This window comes from Oncorhynchus kisutch, linkage group LG5 (genome assembly GCF_002021735.2).
Source record: "Oncorhynchus kisutch isolate 150728-3 linkage group LG5, Okis_V2, whole genome shotgun sequence".
NCBI classification, from domain to species: Eukaryota; Metazoa; Chordata; class Actinopteri; order Salmoniformes; family Salmonidae; genus Oncorhynchus; species Oncorhynchus kisutch.
In genome coordinates, this window is record NC_034178.2 from 40,637,607 (window position 1) to 40,660,712 (window position 23,106).

General features: G+C 43.5%; 1 protein-coding gene across 1 annotated transcript in view; it reads right to left on the minus strand.

Moving 5' to 3' along the window:
* Positions 1–23,106, minus strand: part of LOC109891532 (plexin-A2) — a 61,481-nt gene that overhangs the window by 25,258 nt on the left and 13,117 nt on the right. The window contains exons 2-5 of the mRNA XM_031825070.1: positions 17,170–18,513; positions 15,833–16,015; positions 7,152–7,286; positions 1,998–2,098 (exon numbers count right to left, since the gene is read on the minus strand). Coding sequence (XP_031680930.1) covers positions 1,998–2,098; positions 7,152–7,286; positions 15,833–16,015; positions 17,170–18,390 — 1,640 coding nt within the window. The 5' untranslated portion in view covers positions 18,391–18,513. The remainder of the gene's footprint in view (positions 1–1,997; positions 2,099–7,151; positions 7,287–15,832; positions 16,016–17,169; positions 18,514–23,106) is intronic.

A 23,106-nucleotide genomic window follows, 5' to 3' on the forward strand; every position in this document is an offset into this window, starting at 1 on the left:
TGTCATTTAAAGTTTGCCACAAGCCACCTGGGAGACACACCAAACATGTGGAAGAAGGTGCTCTGGTCAGATGAAACCAAAATTGAACTTTTTGGCAACAATGCAAAACGTTATGTTTGGCGTAAAAGCAACACAGCTCATCACCCTGAACACACCATCCCCACTGTCAAACATTGTGGTGGCAGCATCATGGTTTGGTCCTGCTTTTCTTCAGCAGGGACAGGGAAGATGGTTAAAATTGATGGGAAGATGGATGGAGCCAAATACAGGACCATTCTGTAAGAAAACCTGATGGAGTCTGCAAAAGACCTGAGACTGGGACGGAGATTTGTCTTCCAACAAGACAATGATCCAAAACATAAAGCAAAATCTACAATGGAATGGTTCAAAAATAAACATATCCAGGTGTTAGAATGGCCAAGTCAAAGTCCAGACCTGAATCCAATCGAGAATCTGTGGAAAGAACTGAAAACTGCTGTTCACAAATGCTCTCCATCCAACCTCACTGAGCTCGAGATGTTTTGCAAGGAGGAATGGGAAAAAAATTCAGTCTCTCGATGTGCAAAACTGATAGAGACATACCCCAAGCGACTTACAGCTGTAATCGCAGCAAAAGGTGGCGCTACAAAGTATTAACTTAAGGGGGCTGAATAATTTTGCACGCCCAATTTTTCAGTTTTTGATTTGTTAAAAAAGTTTGAAATATCCAATAAATGTCGTTCCACTTCATGATTGTGTCCCACTTGTTGTTGATTCTTCACAAAAAAATACAGTTTTATATCTTTATGTTTGAAGCCTGAAATGTGGCAAAAGGTCGCAAAGTACAAGGGGGCCGAATACTTTCGCAAGGCACTGTATGTGACCAATAAAATGTTATTTTATTTAACAGTTTCTGACAGTTTGTGCAGAATTTCTTCGGTTATGCAAACCAACAGTTTCATCAGCTGTCCGGGTGGCTGGTCTCAGACGATTCCACAGGTGAAGAAGCCAGATGTGGCGGTCCTGGGCTGGCATGGTTACACGTGGTCTGCGAATTTGAGGCAGGTTGGGCGTACTGCCAAATTCTCTAAAACTAAGTTGGAGGTGGCTTATGGTAGAGAAATGAACATTCAATTCTCTGGCAACAGCTCTGGTGGACATTCCTGCAGTCAGCATGCAAATTGCATGTGTTGTGTGACAAAACTGCACATTTTAGAGTGGCCTTTTATTGTCCCCAGCCCAAGGTGCACCTGTGTAATGATCATGCTGTTTAATCAGTTTATTGATATGCCACACCTGTCAGGTGGAAAAATTATCTTAGGCAAATGACAGGGATGCAATCAAATTTGTGCACAACATTTTTGAGAAATAAGCTTTTTGTGCATGTGGACAATTTCTGGGATCTTATATCTTAGCTCATGACACATGGGACCGAGATTTTACATGTTGCATTTATATTTTTGTTCAGTATAATTAGGATAAATCTATTCTGTGTTTTGCTAGTCAAGTAGGATGATAAGAGTACACTCCAAGAGCTGCAATTTAGATAATAATGATCGTAGAGATTGCTGAAATGCAAATGCAATATAATACTGCATATTAAATCCTTTCTGAGGTCTGTTTCAGTCAATTTTCAGATACACTGCCTGGGTTTTAATCTTCTGAATCCCTTCTGGTCTGTCCTGTTCTATTACGTAAGCTAACATGCCGGTCAGACAATTAAGATGTAAGCCCAGTCTCTCAAAGACCAAAATGTTATAGAGTCTGCAGCAGCCCAGTGGGTTACCCTGTCTACTCCCTGTAATCCTTCTGTACTCTGTCCCCATTGTCTCATTCTGTCCCCCCATACCAGCAGTGACAGTTTGTCTGTCTGTATCTGTGTGCTCAATAGCATAATTTATTCATCTATTCAAGGGATTCTATAAACTCTTACTCCTTTTTTTCCATCTAAACTCCAGGTGTTGGTAAGTTAAGTTATGCCATTGTGCCTTTTAAGAATAGTGTGGTAGTGGACTTACATGTTCTGCAAGACACACCAGCCACAATGAGGATCCTCAGAGCTCAGACACTCTCCACAGGTCCCATACTGCTCACAGGCCTCCACTGGGACCTTGGTCACCTACAACACAACAGAGGAAGGCTTAGATGCAGCACAGAGGCCATGGAGGCTACAACATTCACATTCACATAGATATGAGTAGCATATGATTTAGAATAAGTGTAAAACATATTGCTCTATATAATTGCTTCATTACTTTTTTAGCTGGTCAATTGTGTGTGGTATGTGATAAATGTCATGTATCCATTGAAATAGTGTCTGTTGGCTTGACCAATGACACACGGTTTACATTATCTAAGGAAATTGAGAAAAGACTGGAGGTCCATGAAATCAGATTGATTCGGCTGATTGATTGTGGGTGTGTTCAACAGAGGAAGTGGCTCTGGCAAACAGGCTGAGAAAGGAGTAAAGCCACAGCAAAGATAAGCCTGATCTACATGGGTGAGCTCACAGCCTAGATCAGCCCACACACACACACACACACACACACACACACACACACACACACACACACACACACACACACACACACACACACACACACACACACACACACACACACACACACACACACACCTCCTCTCTGTGTGGACGCCTGGCAAAGCATACGCTCCCATTAGTCGCTGTGACAGACATGGCTGTTGAGTGGGCAGCGCCAGCAGCCAGTGCATTCACAAACAGGTTGTGAATATATTTTATACTTTGCTATTATTCTCCCCTTTGACGAACAATGCAAGCAATTTATTGTTGTAAGCAATCACAAATGAAGAGTGAATTATGGATTAGAACATCTCTGCTGCACTTGATAGAGTAAGTGGGTTCTCTCCCAGGTCTGTGTTAGCAAAACTGATTATCTGCCTCTTCCCGCAAAATCTGTTTTTATTTTTTTAAGTGTTCAGAACACAGTGCATTCCATTAGGAAAATTATTTTAGAAGGGATGGACGGGCAAATCTGATGCAGGAGGAGTAATCGACTAAACCAACCCAACTCAGATCAGCCTCTTCTAAACTAGCTGAGAATGGGAAGGAGCAGATAGACAGAGCCTTGGTGTCACTGTGCCAACAGCGTGCCTCTGGTGCTGCGCGCCTCTGGTGTTCAGATGATGGGAGTTTATTTGTCCATCGGATTTTACCTGAGCATAAAGGCATAGCTGTGAATCACAATGAGATGACATTGACAGCAGGATTTTTTTAGGACCACATTCTCCTACAAATGTACAGCCCTAGAAAATCTATAGAAATGTAACTCAAATTAATTTTCACATTGAAATCATTGGCAGTCACTTGATGAATGCTTCAGATTGTTATCTTTCTTCAACTGACCCTATCCATCAACCATCAGCTTATTATGTGACTAGTCGATCTGCTGGGAGGACAGACAGAGGTTGCTCTCCTCCCTGACCTGTTGTGTTCACAGCTGCTGACCCCTTGACAGGGATAACAAAAGGTTCAAGGACGGGTCAGGACAGAAGCCAGGACAGAGACTTAACCCTTCCTGTCCAAACAACCGCACACAAAGTCCAACCAAATCACGCTCAACAAAATGCCCAGATACGAAGTATTTCCTCCCCTGCCTTTGTTCCTTGACGAGACGGGTCATGGCTGCCTTTATAACAGGGCTCTCCGACCCTGTTCCTGGAGAGTTACCCTCCTGTTGATTTCACTCCAATCCCAGGTGTAACTAACCTGATTCAGCTAATCAGCCAGCTAATTATTAGAATCAGGTGCGCTAGATTGGGTTGGTGCGAAATCCTATAGGACATTAGCACTCCGGGAACGGGGTTGGAGAGCCCTGCTCTATAAGCACTACAGGCAGCCTATATTGTTTATGTACGATGTGTAGCCTGTATGATGATGTTACATTTCACCCGGGTTATAGCTATTGCCTTCAGGTTAATTATACTGACTAAAATGGGAATAAGAGGCCTATTCATTATCTAATGTGTCCTAAACAATGGTACTCTCAGAAATGGAGTTTGTGAAGCAGATGTGAAACTTTTAGCAATTATTTCACATTTTACAGTGCAGCACTTTTAGAGAAATTGCCTTGTAGGCAATGCAGGTTGTATTCCCTCTGAGTAAATAACTGTAATAACACCATCAGACCATTACAATTCAATGAAGAGTGTGTATGTTTGGACAATTTTTTTACCTTGGCAAGTCAGGTAAACAAATTCTTATTTTCAATGACGGCCTATTTTCAATAAAGGAATGTTCAGGGGAAGAACGACAGATTTGTACCTTGTCAGCTCAGGGGTTTGAACTTGCAACCTTCCGGTTACTGGTCCAAAGCTCTAACCACTAGGCTACCCTGCCGCCCCAATACTTCTCAAGGTAAAGCAGGGATAAATAGATGTTTCAACAACTAATCAACCTGAGGACATTAAACAGATCCACTATTATAAAGCTGCATGGTAGGATAAAAAAAGTACATTCTTAGACTACTTACACACACATACACACACACACACACACACTCCGTTCCTCTCCACTCTGCATCATCATGCTCGGCAGGAGACAGAGAGGCTCATTGTTATTCTGCGAGGGTCGCCTGATCGCAGTCAAATCTGTTTGTGCCTCGCTCCTCATTTCACATAATTTCTCTATTGTTTGGCTCAGAGAAATCCCCAAATCCCCATACTCTGGGATCGGCTAGGAAAGCAGGAAATCTGAGAGAGCAGCCCAGCAAGCCCCTCTCCTCCTGGAATTCCTCTGTAAAGCTCTAGGAAGGTCTGATTGGAATAAGAGAAAGGGAGGAAGGCTTTACTCCTTTCCTGGTCCCTAGGGGCCAAAAGCCACAAGCAGACTGTATGATTCCAATATTAGGAGAGAGCGAGTGCATGGCCATGGGCTGGTTTGGTTGGTTACATGCATCCATGTTCTCATACTACAGTCCGAATGGGAAGAGTATCTCCTTGAACAACCAGGGCTCGTCAATAAGTGATGTCCTGTCTCTTCCAGTCTATCACACTCTAGGAAGTGCTTCCTTCATTTGTATCAAGAGACACTTATGTACAATGCCTGTGCCCGTTTCTCCCTCATTTCTCACAGACAACCTCATTTATTGATGTTTAGAGATTATTTCTAGACACATTAAAGAAATTCATACCGCCTGTGTTGTTCAAACGCCCTCTGCCTCTTTGTCCATCAGTTTAGTTTAAAAAATATATTCCAACAGTTGGGAGACAAGTGAGTGTAGCAGTGATAGCAGGCCTTTTGGCCGTACTGAAATCTAATCCCATTACACAACGCCATGTGACTGTGCCAGAAAAATCACTTGATGGGAGTTGAAAGTGATTACCACTGTTCCCTCTTATCTCCAAAGAGTCCAGAGGATATCTGCCAACAACAACAGCTCTGCTAGCTGCTGTGATGCTGGCCCAACTGGAGAACACCAAAAAACATCCCCAAACCAATGAAATGTCTGGTTTTCAATGGGATGTGTGTAGCATGTAGATTAGAAGATACATCGAAGGCAAGTCATTTCTTTGGGATGTGTGTAGATGAATGTACTTGTAATGGTTTTCTGTGGGATGTGTGTAGTATGAGATACATGGTAGTCTAGTGGTTTCTATGGGATGTGTGTAGTATGAGATACATGTTAGTCAGTGCACATGGGTGAGTAATTAGAGCATCTGTCATTCTGTCTGAACATGCCCTGCATATTTTACACACAACCCAACATGGAGTGTACATATAATATAATCAGAGAAGAATAAAACATGTACAATAGTATCACAATGTGTGAAGGAGAGCACAAGATCAAATATTTCGGATCAAATTCATCTTTACTATTTTCAATTCTCGTTATATACCCTACATGGCCATAAGTATGTGGACACCTGCTCATTGAACGTCATTCCAAAATCATGGGCATTAATATAGAGTTGGTCTCCCCTTTGCTGCTATAACAGCCTCCACTCTTCTGGGAAGGTTTTCCACTTGAACATTGCTGAGGGGACTTGAATTAGTGAGATTGGGCACTGACGTTGGGTGATTAGGCCTGGCTCTCAGTCGGCATTCCAATTCATCCCAAAGGTGTTTGATGGGGTTGAGGTCAGGGCTCTGTGCAGACTAGTCAAGTACCTCCACACCGATAATGACAAACCATTTCTGTATGGACCTCCCTTTGTGCACGGGGGCATTGTCATGCTGAAACAGGAAAGGGCCTTCCCCAAACTGTTGCCACAAAGTTGGGAGCACAGAATCGTCTAGAATGTCAGTGTATGCTGTAGCGTTAAGATTTCTCTTCACTGGAACAAAGGGGCCTAGCCCGAACCATGAAAAACATCCTCAGACCATTATTCCTCTTCCACCAAACTTTACAGATGGCACTATGCATTCAGGCAGATAGTGTTCTCCTGGCATTCGCCAAACCCAGATTGGTCTGTCAGACTGACAGATGGTGAAGTGGGATTCATCACTCTAGAGAACGCGTTTCCACTGCTCCAGAGTCAAATGGCTGCGAGCTTTACACCACTCCAGCCGACGCTTGTTCTTGTGCTGACGTTACTTCCAGAAGCAGTTTGTAACTTGTGAGTGTTGCAACCGAGGACAGACGATTTTTACACACTACACGCTTCAGCACTCGGCAGTCCTGTTCTGTGAGCTTGTGTGGCCTACCACTTTGGGGCTGAGCCGTTGTTGATCCTAGACATTTTCCCTTCACAATAACAGCACTTACAGTTGACCGGGGAAGCTCTAGCAGGGCAGAAATTTGACGAACATACTTGTTGGAAAGGTGGCATCCTATAATAGTGCCATGTTGAAAGTCACTGAACTCTTCAGTAAGCCAATTCAACTGCCAGTGTTTGTCTATGGAGATTACATGGCTGTATGCTTGATTTTATACACCTGTCAGCAATGGGTGTGGCTGAAATAGTCAAATCCACTCATTTGAAGGGTGTTCACATACTTTTGTATATATAGTTTATATTATACACATTACCCTGAACCATAATAATGTTTGTTAATCATCTATTTCTTTATTTTTCTTTGAATCACAACTTTGAACTCATACAGTACGTACGTACATCATTCTGTTCATAGTTAAGGGTCTTGTTAACCTATAAACATTTGCTTCTGATACAGCAGGAAATGGGAGATTCCTCACCAGACTGTCAGACATGACGTAGAGAAAGTTGCGGTCCAGAGTGAAGGCCATGTCTCGGAGGATAGGACTGCCATCTGTCATCACGGTCAGGGTCTCATACTGCCCCCCGCCCTCAGGAGGCCCATCCACTCGGATCTGAAGGAGAGAAAGACAGACATGGGTCTGGTTAATTACATCTGTATGCTTGAATATGAAATAAAGGGATGGTTTTGACCAAACATACCTATGGATGACTGTGGTATTAGCTTGGCTTTGTAATGCTGTCCCTACTCCAGGATTAGTTAATGCTGTTACTGGTGGTGGCATTTTTCTGGCTTGTTTTCAAGTAAACCAGACTCTAAAGATTTGACTTTGGCATGACTTTCAAACCACCATCTTTTTGGAGCTCATTAAAAGCATGCAGGCGGATAGGCTTCTACTTCCAAACAGACAATTGAATTCCCTTCCCCTACCCCCTTCTGTCCACAGGCCACATTTTCATCAATACACAGAAAACACTGCCCTCATTAGTAGGCTGTATCAGACATCTGAATTGCTCCATACATCACAGTACATTATTATCACATCTACCCTGAGTCTTGACAGACAAAATTAATAAACCTTCAAGTTCAACACCCAAGAGAAAATATCCTCATTAGATGTACAATCTCAAATTTAATGGCTGCTAAGAAATCAGGCACAAAAATATAATTCAATGTACTTTTTTAGATAAAGACAATAATCCTCTAAATACAGTATAAGAGAAGCCCATAATAAACAACATATCCTCCATTCTAGTTATCTGGACACTACAAATCTCCAGCACCAAGCTCAGGTTGGACTGCAGCAAATCTCCCTGCGTGCCAGGCCAGTACACACAGTCCCTGGCAGACTCACAATGCTCTCTCAATAGACACAGCAGCAATCAATACAAACGGATTGCATGATTGGATCCCCTGGGCTCCAAAACTGCACCAATCAATCAACCCTTCCACCTTCCAGTCAGAAGTTCTCTCCTCCAAGCTGGGCTCCCCACCAAAAACAAAGGGGAGTACAGAGAAAAAAAATCTCTTGGGCTGAGATGGGAGAATCCTACAGGACAATCCCTCTGGGACAAACAGACCAACGCCTGGCAAGCAGCCCCACAGTCAGGGGATTCTCTCAGCAGGATCACCAGAGGATCACGGTGTCCACTTGGCTCCGTTTCTCATTTAACCAGCTCTGTCCACCATTGATTTGTCACGTTCAACCTCCTAACCAGTCACTCAATAGAAAGTTGTTCTCTTTAACTTCTCGTCTATTTAGTGGATCCCTGCCCCCCTTCCCTGTCTTCCCCCTCACCCTCGGACTCTCTTACCACAATCCCACACAAAGCGGAGTCGGCTTCCATTCCATTTCCCACACTCCATATTTCATAAATAGAAACCAAAGCTTGTATGCGTTCCCTTAGCAAAATGTTATCGTAAATAAATCCTAAATTGTCCATAGAGATATTTAGCAGGGCATTAGGAGGTTGACCAGGGGCCACCATGGTGGACAGGGTCCAATTCATGAGCTCAGATGAAATGTTGACCTTTTGACCAGCCCAGAGTTTGATTTCAATCCATTTATACATGGGTTTATAATCTAAAACAGGTTTGCCACGGGCTCTGGCCCTGTGGAACTACAACATGTCTTCAATCTGTCTTTAAGCCCGCAGTCCGTAATGAGAGAAGGAGCCTTTCACTGGTTTTATAATGAGCCTGCTGGTAGCTGCTGACATGTGCACAGTTTCTAGAAGCTGTCCTAGTTCAGCCAGAGTTTGTGGTAATGTACATGATGAAAAGTGGCTAGTTCACAAGGATCAACCGATGACTGCTGTCCTATCAACCTTAGTCATCTAATGAAGAAAATGTTTTGTCAACAGAACATATGAACCGCAAACCACAAATAATTTAATTTCAAGGCTCTTACTGTATGTGCACACAAAGATGTTCACTCTCTCTTTGTGTGCTGTCGATTTTACTGGATAGAAGGACATACAGCAAATTTGAGATCAGAATTTAACATCCACAGTGTAAAAACGAACACTTTTCAAAGTTTTGACAAACTAACACCCCTAAAGTGTTGGTTTCCTAACACTATGGGTGTTGCAAATTCTGACTGAAATGTTTTGTGTTATGGAATAACACATGTAGTGTTACAGTATTTTGGGGGGTAGATGTTGTTTTAACACTTTAGGGTGTAAAGCCTTGATTAAAGCCTTGTTTAAAGCCTTGTGTAAAGCCTTATTTCCCAGCATGCCTTTTTTGAGTGAATTTGAGACCCACCCATGGCTGTGTTTGTTAGTGACAGACATGATTGCTGCATTCAATAACTTTTAGTCTTAATGCCTTCACCAAGTGACTATCTACAGTAAATGGCTGCATTTAAATGAACTGTTTATGACCATATATTATACATTTGATAAGGCCTTTAGTTATGGCTTAGTTATCCTCACCATTGTGTTCTGAAAATACTGGCTCATGGGCCACATCAGACTTTCAAGTCACAATATGCTGGTTTGTGAAGTGATTAGTAATTCCTATTAGAATCCAGCCAGAGGGAGGAAATCCAACAATTGGAATATTGTATCACCCACAACCTGCATTCAGAATGACGGCTATGGTGAAGGATTTAAAAACAATCTAAACTGGAATAACTATCTCAGTAACAGGTGCGATCAATCAAACCCCTTACAGATTGGATTAGTTTAGAAACGTTTTATTTATTTATCTTTGTATAGTATAAGATCAACGAATCAATCAATGTGCATGCAGAAACAAAGGTATTGAAACAAACTATTCTAAGAATCAACTTTCAACAAAGCATGCTGGCAAATATGATAATGAGGCCCCTCCCACATTTAGTTTCACTCAGAGAAATAGTTTAGGTTACCCGGCACTGTTTCCAAATACTAACTTTTTATCATTTGTGGCACAAATCCCATTCAAGTCATGGCACCGATGTTAGCATTTTTCAAGAATCATGTGAAGCTCACCAAAGTCACTTATCGTCACTAAAATGTTAGCATTTGGAAACAGCGCCAGCTACTGCCAGGGAAACTAAACCAAATCATAGATTGCTGTCATACCTTGTCCATAGACTGTTTACAGGGTAAGGAAACCAATGTGTCATTTTCTAATTTGGGTGAGCTATCCCTTTAAATGTCCAAACTCACCTATAAGAGGAAATGCTTCTCACTCCTGAATCATATTTATACCTACAATGGTGTGTTTTCCTTTCTGATACTGATGGAGGAAATGAATCTTAACCCCCTTAGAGACCGACATTGGATACAAACAAGAAAGTCAAATAACCCAAATAACTATTGGAATTTCATATGATCCCACGTAAATCTTAGTTATGAAAACAACCTGTCCCCCCCCCCCCTGTCCCCCCCTCCCAGCTCTATTGGCATGGTATGATGCTTTGTTCAGCTTATTTTCATTGGTTGTTGGTCTGTGCTTCCATCCTTAAAACAAAAAACACAAAACCTAAGGCTAAGATGTCATTAAAAAAATTGCCTAATTGGGTAGTTTGAAAGTTGCAGGACAGCTACCCCGAGTCACATCTTTCTAATTTCTCCTCCTTTAACAATTAACATGCAGGATTGATTATGAGATTATTATGATCAAGGAATCAATTTAAAAGGGTTCTAGAAGAGGTACACATTTCTGTACATAAATGTTCCTATAGCTTTCCATTTCCCTGGAGGTTTGTGTCAAAGGTGATCAGTTTACAGTATGTCGTTGGCCTGCCATTCCCACTAAATGTGACCAGATGTGACTAGCATGGGCAAAGTGTGTTTAGTGTATGCTAACATATGGATAATAGACTGGGAGCAATCTCTTCAGCTAGCCTATACGTTTTAGTCTAGTATCCACCCAGTGTCCCTTATTCCTTTGCCAGATACAGTATGGTAGTAGGGACACTAGCAACAAAAATTCAAGACATTTTCCAAGCATCTCTTTCTAACTGACTGAAAATACAGTGACATAAAGCCAGTACGTCTGGTAACCTTCAGGGTTGAACGGCTGTGTGTTTTGGCAAATTCTAGCTGACAGACTGGAGTGGACATTGATTAACCCGTATCCATCATGACTTTGGCTGAATGCGTGTGTCTGTCCTGTTAAGACAGGATGGTGCTGTAGTGCTTAGTGTTTAGTGAGGTGGAGGTCTGTGTTACACACCTGCTCTAATCAGTCAGACATCTCATCACTGCTACTAAGAGAGCTGTATTGATTCCTGACATTGAACAAGCTGTATGTTAACAAATGCAATTGCCAAAGATGATTACTTACTAGGCTTACTGCACTCTAATTGTGTTTGTGTGTGTGTGTATGCTGTGCGTACGTGCGTACGCATGTGCTGTGTGAGAGGGCTCGTCTGACAAAGAAAAAAAACATACAGCATGTGTGTCAGTGTTGGCCCAAAGGTATGAGGTTTGCTGAATGATCCCTGAGTTTTTCCCTGAACTTAACATTCTACATTGTGGCTAGCTTCCAAGCCCCCATAACACCATTTCTACGACATGACCACAGACTCATCTAGGTCTCTGTGTTTTCCCTTAAAAGCTTTTGGGTTCTCGTTCAGGGCCCTGCTTCCTGTTCTCTTGTTCCTGTCCTCCTCTATACCCCCTCCTCCATTCCTTTTGTTTTAGGGGGCGATTCAGGCACTCATCTGGACTTAATTTTCTTAACTGCTATTTAACGGATGCATCCTGTTTGTGTGTGTGTGTGTGTGCGCGTGTGCGTGTATTTTTGCACGTGTGCATGTCTTAGCCTGCATGCTCATGGGTGTGTACTAAGTGCAGTACATGTTTCAGTGTCCTAATGCAAGCAGAACTCAGAAATGCAAGCAGAAACAGAGGATATATGGACATAGCTGCCCTTCTATCATGCATGAGAGTACTGTTCCGGACAACTGTGTGATGACGCTCTTCATAGCCCATGTGTTGTAAGACCTTAAAACAGGTTAACATTCACAACACCACAGGGCCAGACGGATTACCAGGACGTGTACTCAGAGCATGCACTGACCAGCTGGCAAGTGTCTTCACTGACATTTTCAACCCAGTCTGTAATATCTACATGTTTCAAGCTGACTACCATAGTCCTTGTGCTGAAGAATGCCAAGGAAACCTGTCTCAATGACGACCACCCCATAGCACTCACATCTGTAGCCATGAAATGCTGGTCATGGCTCACATCAACAACATCAACACCATCCTCCCAGACACCCTGGACCCTCTCCAATTCGCATACCTCCCAAACAGATTCACAGATGACGCAATCTCTATTGCACTCCACACTGCCCTTTCCCACCTGGACAAAAGAAACACCTACGTGAGAATGCTGTTCATAGACTACAGCTCAGCGTTAAACACCATAGTGCCCTCCATTCGGGGCCCCTCAGGGGTGAGTGCTTAGTCTTCCTTCTGTACTCCCTGTTCACCAATGACTGGCTGGCCACCCATGACACCATCATCAAGTTTGACGATGACACAACGGTGGTGCCTGATCACTAATGATGATAAGCCTATAGGGAGCTCAGAGACCTGGCAGAGTGGTGCCAGGACAACAACCTCTCCCTCAATGTGGGCTAGACAAAGGAGCTTATTGTGGAATACAGGAAATGGAGGGCCAAACATGCCCCCATTCAGGTCCTTCGGTGTCCAAATCGCTTAATGTTTTTATTTATCCGTTATTTTACCAGGTAAGTTGACTGAGAACACATTTTCATTTACAGCAACGACCTGGGGAATAGTTACAGGGGAGAGGGGAGGATGAATGAGCCCATTGGAAGCTGGGGATGATTAGGTGGTATGAAGGCCAACTTGGGAATTTAGCCAGGACACCAGGTTTAACACCCCTACTCTTACAATAAGTGCCATGGGATCTTTAGTGACCACAGAGAGTCAGGACACCCATTTAACGTCCCATCCGAAAGACAGCACCCTACACAAGCCAATGTCCCCAATCACTGCCCTGGGGCATTGGGATAATTTTTTTTAGACCAGAGGAAAGGGTGCCTCCTACTGGCCCTCCAACACCACTTCCAGCAGCATCTGGTCTCCCATCCAGGGACTGACCAGGACCAAGCCTGCTTAGCTTCAGAAGCAAGCCAGCATGGTCCAAACACACCAACATAGTCGTGAAGAGTGCACGACAACGCCTCTTCACCCTCAGGAAGCTGAAAAGATATGGCATGGGCCCTCAGATCCTCAAAAAGATCTACAGCTGCATTAAGAGCATCCTGACTGTCTGCATCACAGCTTGGTATTGCAACTGCTCGGCATCCGACCGCAAGGCACTAGAAATGCTAGCATGTACGGCCCAATACATCACTGGGGCCAAGCTTCCTGCCATCCAGGACCTCTATACCAGGCGCTGTCAGAGGAAGACCCAGTCAAAGACTCCAGCCACTCAAGTTTTAGGCTGTTCTCTCTGCTACCACATGGCAAACAGTACCGGAGTGCTAAGTCTGGGACCAAAGGGCTCTTGAACAGCTCTACCCCCAAGCCATACGTCTGCTAAATAGTTAGTGTATAGTTAACCAAATAGCTACCCAGACTATCTGCATTTTATTTTTGACTCTATGCACACACTGGACTCTCCCCACACTCTCACACACACTGACACTCCAACACATACACACACACTGGACTCTCCCCACACACTCACACATACTGACACTCCAACACATACACACACACTCACTCACACATTACATGTACACACAAGCACACATTCGCCACACACACACGTAAACACTTCCACACTCATCACATACGCTGCTACTACTGTCTATTATCTATCCTGTTGCCTAGTCACTTTACCCCTACCTATATGTACATATCTACTTCAATTACCTTGTACCCCTGCACATTGACAAAGTACTGCCACCCCATGCACATAGCCAAGCCATCGTTGCTCATTGAGTATTTATTCCTTGTGTTACTATATATATTTTTTGTATTATTATAATAATCATTTTTGTTTGTATTTGAGATGTTGTGGATCTAAATGTGAATGTTGTCTCTTGCTATTTAGAATATAATTTGTGGTGAACTGTCTATCTGCTGTGAAGATATCTTTACTGAGGCTACTGTTCAAAGCATGCCGTTATGAAAATATTTTCAATAGAGACTCAAACACACCTTCATTGCCAGTCCCCAACTTCCTGTCTGAGATTCTCCTCTAATCACTTCAATTACCAAATATTTCCTTTCCGCTCTGAAGCTGTCTTTGAAAAGCTCAAGTAATTTAGTACATACATATTGGAAAGTGTCCTCACTTGGTCAGTTCTCAAAAAGCTATAATGAATGCAGTATCTGCAATTGAGATCATTCATGAGAGCTGTGTGCTTATCATATTAATCCAAAGGAAATACTACTAAGTGATTATAGCTAACCACTGAGAAGAATATTGGATGCATTCATGTCCTTCTCGTGTTTTGCCATGCAACACCTATATTACAGAGGTCAATGCCCTCTTCTTGGCAAGTGAATAACTATGTCAAAGTAAGCCATAACCTGCTGACACTATTTAATCTGCATTATACCATTTAATCTTATTAGAATGGAGCCTTACTGTCACTGGTGGATTACATACTCGGCATGGGTGTTGAGTTTGAGCCAGGAAAACACAGTAGGCTAAACAATGGAACAACAGAATCCAGAAATTATCCAAGAAGACCATACTCCAACAACAAACATACAGACATATCTAATCCATTGATAAAAGACATGTGAAGTCAGGTTGGAAATGGGTGTTGCTGGGTGTGATATCCCCAGATGCTGGACGGTGTGTTGCTTATTCATTTGACCTTCTGACCCCTGACCTTCCAGTGTGTTGAGCCTGCCCTTTCCAATGGCATTGTTGCCTGACTGATCTCCTAATGGCATGTAATGTCATGCCCCACTTCCACTCTCTGTGACCATTTGGAATGATGGAATAGGAGTGCGACATGATGTTCCATGGGGGAACTATGGAGTCTGCATCATGTCAGTGTAATGATAAACCCTGTCCTTACGTACACACACACACACACTGAGGGAAGAGAAAGCAGAGGAGTTATTGTCTAGTTATGTGAGCCTCTGCTCCAAGTCCGCCCTCCATGTGTGCCAGACAGGCTGACACTGTGCCCACTGGCTAATGTCACAATGTTCCCATTCATCCATACAATAATCTTTCCCTATCTTAATTTATGTCAATACAGTTATGTCAATACAGTTAAGTCAGTTAAGAACAAATTCATATTTACAATGACATCCTACCCCCCTGGCCAAACCCTCCCCTAACCCAGATGTTGCAGGGCCAATTGTGCGCCTCCCTATGGGACGACTGAACACAGTCAGTTGTGACAGCCTGGGAATTAACCAGGGTCTGTAGTGACGCCTCTAGCACTTCAATGCAGTGCCTTAGACCACTGCACCACTCGGGAGGCCTAAATCAAGAGAGACTCTTGAAGAAACTAAATACTGTCAAAATTGATTTGTGCCTCTTGCATAGCAATTAAACCCAGGGGGCTATAATCTATGATATTGCTAGTCTTGGCTGTTGATTTATTTTTCCTGTTGATAAATCCTCATTTGGTCTCTAACTGTTGGCTGCTTACTGTACGTGACTGTGGAGAAAGAATTCCCCTGTTATATCTGTCAGTGTATTACCCATGCTTACCTTCTTCAGTCTGCCACTCCTGGTGCCAAGGAAGGCCACACTGTAGCCGTTATAGACGTAAGAGATGACCGAGGTCAGCCTGTCCCTGGTCTCAGTGTACACAGTCAGGCCAGATACCAGCTGGGAGCCCCCCAGGGGCTGGTTGATGTCCAGCCCACAGAAGTGATCATCGATAGGCACAGGCTGCAGAGAGGGATGGGGAAAGACAGGGAGAGATGGGTGAGACGACAGAGAGCAAGAGAAGGTGTAATAATCTTCACATTTGTTACCATGGTATTCAAAGTTAGCGACTTCAAAAGATATTGGGGCTGTTAAATTTGTCAACAATGCCAGGAGAGTGTGTTTGTTGATCATTTTAATTGCTCTTGGCAAACATGAAAACACTATGTATTTGGTGCCGGTTTCTGTGATTTTAAATCGCTAGATCTGACATCACACAAACACACAGCCCCAGAGATGTCAGCTTTTGATTTAGCATCAAAGAGGCTCACAAGCTAAGCAGTCCTGCTACAGTACATCTAGCACAACCTACCTCAAACCTCCACTAATGGCCTGTCAGGCAGAATAGAAATCTCACTTTTTAGGGCAACACATTTGTACTTTAATTTCTTGCACCTCTCAAGAGAATCTCTTCTTTCTTCTGCACTGGAACAGTGATGACAGGGGTAAGAGGCAGTATGTGACTATTGTCGAAATGGGTGGTTGTGTGAGAGTTGCTGAATAACAACCTTGATGGATGTCCTTGTTACCTGTTTTTCTGAATGCTGAGATACTCCTATCATACTGAATAACAGAAAAAGGGAGACAGAGAGAGAAACATAGAGAGAGAAGGCTGACTTCAATTTTGGACGTTTGAAACGGTCCTGAGAACGCCTTCCTCTGCACTCACCAAAAAAATACAAATAAATAACCCAGCACTGGCGCTAACTCATGATGCTCGGAAGAGAAGCGCGCTGCTCTGACCACTGCGCCACGCAGGGAGAGCCTAAACCTCTGAATGGTATAAAAGCCGCATATAAAACTCCTCTGATTAGAATTATAAATGAATCTCCCCCACTTACTTCTCTGTTGCTCTTGTGGAATATAAAAACGTTGAATGGGACTCTGTAACTGGATTTTGGCTACCTTGGGGCCTATTAACTACTGTTGGTGTAATCAAGGCTGTGGGGTAATCAAAAAGCTTTAAATATTCAATTATCTAACCTGTCACCTTCACTGTCTGAATAATGTGTCTGTATGCCACATCAGAGGAGCCAGTGCTGGTCAGCCCCTGGCTTGCTGGATGCTAATGAAGGGACTGGTTGCAAAGCCCTCTTCAGGTAGCTACAGGTACCTACCGCCTTGGTGCACTGCACATCCTTTCCCAGTAGCCAATGTAGTTCCAGGTTGCCCTCTCCCTGGTAGCAGGATTGCAGGCGCTCTTTGATGCGGGCATTAATGTCTCGTATGGTAAAGATACACAGGGCTGAGTTGTCCAGGGGCTCGTGGTACTGCTTCTGGCCCTTGGTGAACACAGCAAAGAGGACGTCATCCTGGGCACTGATGTTGAGGGACCTGGCCAGTACTTTCCCTGCCTTGGACAGGTGGGCGCCCTGTAGGAGTTGATACTCCTCTCCCTTGTGTACACAGCCCACTGGCAGTGACACATAAGAGTGGAACTTCCTGTCCCCTTTGCAGAGGCGTATGATGCGGCTTGTGTAGAACAGGTCACCTGGGGAGCTGCCAGCAGGCATCCCATTCTCTGGGGTTTCTGGCTGCACGGTCAGGAAGTAGACAAAGTTCCCGCTGGCAAAGCCATATATGTAGTAGATGTCAAACCGCGGGACCAGAGCTAGCGTGTCAGAGGGGATCTTAATGAGAGAGGATACAAAGTCAGTGTGGAGCTCGTAGTCCAGCATGGCAGATGACTCTGGGTCACGGGGCAGCTTACGACTGGAGATGGTAGGGAAGTAGTCCTGCTTCCCACCCACGGCCGTGCCGATGAACAGGGTGCCGTCCTGGCCCTGTGAAGAGGGCACGATGACCCCATACATGGTGCCTGTTTGGTTGACACTGGAGAGGTAGTGCTCTTTCTTGTGGGTGGGCTCCACCAGGATAAACAGGTCGTCCTGTCGCATTAGCTTACAGACGCCTTGGTAGAGGCTGCCGCAGGCCAACAGGCGGTTGTGGGAGTAGTCTATGAGCAACAGTTTGTTGATGTTGTCAGTGGAGGCCAGGGGCTCAGAGCAGGGCTGCACTATAAGAGGAGGGTAGCAGGCCTTGTTGTCGTACTCAGGTCCTGTGTCATGGGAGACCAGGAGGGTCAGGTTGGCAGATAGCTTGTAAATCCGGTTCACAGCACCAACATAGAGAGCGCCAGTGGTCTTGTGCACAATCAGGTGGTTCAGGGTCCATTCCCTTCTCTCTGACTTGAAGGTGTTGAGGGACTGGGACTGGCCTTGGCCCATTGCTAGGGAGATGGGCATCAAGACCAACAGCCACCGTGTCAGGGACCATGACTGCCCCTTAGTACTTCCGCTGTAAATGCATCCTATATCCAAACACATCCCCATCCCCATAGGTCTTCTAAGAGATGGCAAGTCCAGACTAAATATCTAGTGCTGTAGGGTAGGAATGAATAAGACTGTTCTCAGTCAGGCTGCACTCTAGTTGATATCCGCAACAATGGTCTTCACATTATCCTGAAAGAGAAAATAAATGGTTTGGTTTAGTCTTGATGACCTAGAATACTTTGAATGATTTAGAAACAAATCAAAGGCGTTATAATAAACCTTTCATAAATCTTTAGCAAGGACTCATAAAATAGGTTTTTATTCATATAAGGTTTTGGTTCAAATAAATATATGAATAACCTCCCTCCAATTTTACTAGGTTGACATTTTACAGTGACAAGAGTTTTCCATTATAAAATACAGGGCTAAGAAGAGATACAGGCCAGAGACAGAACAAAATCACACTGATAAATACCATCTTGAAATGGTTTCACCATTGTTGTTCTCTCCCACTCTGCTTTCTCAGACACAACATACATCAACAGAACATGTAAGTCCAGTAATCACTTCACAGGAGCAGTGTAGATCTCCATCCCCATTGCAATCAATACAGAGTGCCAGATTAGCAGGAGCGGTCTCTCTGCTTTCCCTATCTGCAGGGGTTCATTATCTCTCTGTGACGACCAGGGAGGTCTGTAGCCTATTACTTCAACAAAGCAGTGACAAACAGTGACTCTGTGCTTTACATACTGTTTAGACAGCTAATTAAATAGGATCCAAATGTATTAATTATGCTTACATATTTCCAGCTGCCTGTTTTCTTTCCTTCCCTCCCTCTTGTTCTCCTAAATGGTTAAATCCTCCAGGAATTAATCACTCTTTCCAGGACGTCTGACATTCCTAAATTAATCAGGCCTTTTGGCGGTGAATCATTAAGGATTCTGAGTCGGACAGCATCAACCCTTTCATTTCCCCTTTTAACTTCATTAGCATATTTTACTTCAACCAGGGGACAAACAATGGCCCTAGAATACTGCATGGAATGGATGGATGGATGGATGAGTGGATGGATGAGTGGATGGATGAGTGGATTAGAGAAAGGAGAGTGAAATCTTTATTCATGACTTTCTTTCTTTTCACAATCTATTCATCATGTGCTGTATGCTTTGAGTTTGCATCTGTCTAAATAAATAAAAATCTCACACCGATGAGATAACCTGGTTAGTAAATTTGGACCTGGAAAACAAATTGCACTTCTACCTTTTTTATATGACTCCTTATTAATCTACGGTAGGGAACATTGATCACAATGAGGTAGAATTGTTGGCTTCATACATGCACTCACTTCATCCCAGTCCATTATAGTAGTAATAAAAGTGCCATGCGCGGAGGAGAGGACTGTAAATTAGGAGCCCACATCTGCGTGCACCCGCTTCTTTTGTCTGAGTCCCAGCAGCTCTAGAGACTTAGCCAAGCTGTCTCTCTAAGGCTGTGTTGCCGCCACACGCCACATGCTCTGTCCTGTCTGATGCCAGACCAATAGCTCTCTACTGTAGCCTCACTGCTTCACAAAACATTCAACTTCCCAGTGGAATGGTACGGAAGCCCCTGACCAGCTCAAAGCCTTTAGCTTGGAGACAATTGCCTTCTTTCTCTGTCCCAGGTCCCCTTAAGATAGGAAAATAGATAATTTAGCTCAATGACACTTCCTGTTTAGAATAAAGTTTAAATAAAAATTGTAATTTGTGTCCTCGCAGTGGACAGCAGTGGCCATGGCTGCACTCCATTGCTACTACTAACAGGGTGTCCGGCAGGGTGTGTTGTGTAGGAGCCAGAGATGGAGAGGGCAGACAGGAGTGGAGGACTGACACGGTGGTGTCTGGGTTTTCTCCAGCTCCACTCCAGCATCTCCTCTCCATCTGTCCCTGCCTCAAAGACGTCAGGGGGGAAATCACTGGAGTGTCCCTGTTTCCTCTTGTCCCTTTGGCAGGCAGACACTCTGTGCATTCTCTCCCTGTTCTCTACAACATACTACACATATCCGATTATATACTCACTCTCAAACTGACGACAATTATACACTGGTGTGCAAAACATTAGGCACACCTGCTCTTTCCATGGCAGACTGACCAGGTGAATCCAGGTGAACGCTATGATTCCTTGTCAATTGTTAAATCCAAATCCAATGTTTAAGCCTTGAGACAATTGCGACATGGATTGTGTATGTGTGCCATTCAGAGGGTCAATGGGCAAGACAAAAGATGTAAGTATCTTTGAATGAGGAATGGTAGTAGGTGCCAGGTGCACCGGTTTGTGTCAAAAACTGCAATGCTGTTGGGTTTTTCAGGTTCAACAGTTTCCCATGTGTATCAAGATTGGTCCACCACCGAAAGGACATCCAGCCATCTTGACACAACTTTGGGAAGCATTGGAGTCAACATTGGCCAGCATCCCTGTGAAACGCGTTAGACACCTTGGATATATCCATGCCCCAACAAATTGAGGCTGTTCTGAGGGCAAAAGGGGGTCGGGGGGCACAACTCAATATTAGGGAGGTGTTCTTAATGTTTTATGCACTATGTACATACTGTCACCGGCATTGCTGGCCTGTTATGTTGTCATCCTGTCATCATGCAGTTATTTGGTTGTAATTCATGTCAGCTACAAATTTAAGGCTGGATGTTAGAAGGAAAATGTCAAAACTCTCTATATCCAGATAAAAAAGAAAATGTGTCATTGCCCTTGCAGGCTGTACTGTGCAGGATCCACATAAAAGTTCAATCCTGTGGCCCCTGGGAGGGAGAGCAAGAGATGCTAACTCCTGACAGTGCCTTTCTCACGTCTGCATGATGTACAGTCTGAACAGGGCTGGAAAATTCTGGATTTTCTGGAAAACCAGGGAATTGATTGAAATTTTAGAGCCCTAACTCTGAGACTTTCCTGATCTAGTTTCTATTCTGATATGTACAGTGCCTTGCGAAAGTATTCGGCCCCCTTGAACTTTGCGACCTTTTGCCACATTTCAGGCATAAAGATATAAAACTGTATTTTTTTGTGAAGAATCAACAAGTGGGACACAATCATGAAGTGGAACGACATTTATTGGATATTTAAAACTTTTTTAACAAATCAAAAACTGAAAAATTGGGCGTGCAAAATTATTCAGCCCCCTTAAGTTAATACTTTGTAGCGCCACCTTTTGCTGCGATTACAGCTGTAAGTCGCTTGGGGTATGTCTCTATCAGTTTTGCACATCGAGAGACTGACATTTTTCCCATTCCTCCTTGCAAAACAGCTCGAGCTCAGTGAGGTTGGATGGAGAGCATTTGTGAACAGCAGTTTTCAGTTCTTTCCACAGATTCTCGATTGGATTCAGGTCTGGACTTTGACTTGGCCATTCTGGATATGTTTATTTTTGAACCATTCCATTGTAGATTTTGCTTTATGTTTTGGATCATTGTCTTGTTGGAAGACAAATCTCCGTCCCAGTCTCAGGTCTTTTGCAGACTCCATCAGGTTTTCTTCCAGAATGGTCCTGTATTTGGCTCCATCCATCTTCCCATCAATTTTAACCATCTTCCCTGTCCCTGCTGAAGAAAAGCAGGCCCAAACCATGATGCTGCCACCACCATGTTTGACAGTGGGGATGGTGTGTTCAGGGTGATGAGCTGTGTTGCTTTTACGCCAAACATAACGTTTTGCATTGTTGCCAAAAAGTTCAATTTTGGTTTCATCTGACCAGAGCACCTTCTTCCACATGTTTGGTGTGTCTCCCAGGTGGCTTGTGGCAAACTTTAAACAACACTTTTTATGGATATCTTTAAGAAATGGCTTTCTTCTTGCCACTCTTCCATAAAGGCCAGATTTGTGCAATATACGACTGATTGTTGTCCTATGGACAGAGTCTCCCACCTCAGCTGTAGATCTCTGCAGTTCATCCAGAGTGATCATGGGCCTCTTGACTGCATCTCTGATCAGTCTTCTCCTTGTATGAGCTGAAAGTTTAGAGGGACGGCCAGGTCTTGGTAGATTTGCAGTGGTCTGATACTCCTTCCATTTCAATATTATCGCTTGCACTGTGCTCCTTGGGATGTTTAAAGCTTGGGAAATCTTTTTGTATCCAAATCCGGCTTTAAACTTCTTCACAACAGTATCTCGGACCTGCCTGGTGTGTTCCTTGTTCTTCATGATGCTCTCTGCGCTTTTAACGGACCTCTGAGACTATCACAGTGCAGGTGCATTTATACGGAGACTTGATTACACACAGGTGGATTGTATTTATCATCATTAGTCATTTAGGTCAACATTGGATCATTCAGAGATCCTCACTGAACTTCTGGAGAGACTTTGCTGCACTGAAAGTAAAGGGGCTGAATAATTTTGCACGCCCAATTTTTCCGTTTTTGATTTGTTAAAAAAGTTTGAAATATCCAATAAATGTCGTTCCACTTCATGATTGTGTCCCACTTGTTGTTGATTCTTCACAAAAAAATACAGTTTTATATCTTTATGTTTGAAGCCTGAAATGTGGCAAAAGGTCGCAAAGTTCAAGGGGGCCGAATACTTTCGCAAGGCACTGTATTTATTTTATTTAACCTTTATTTAACCAGGTAGGCAAGTTGAGACAAGTTCTCATTTACAATTGCGACCTGGCCTAGATAAAGCAAAGCAGTTTGACACATACAACAACACAGAGTTACACATGGAGTAAAACAAACATACAGTCAATAATACAGTAGAAAAATAAGTCTATATACAATGTGAGCAAATGAGGTGAGATAA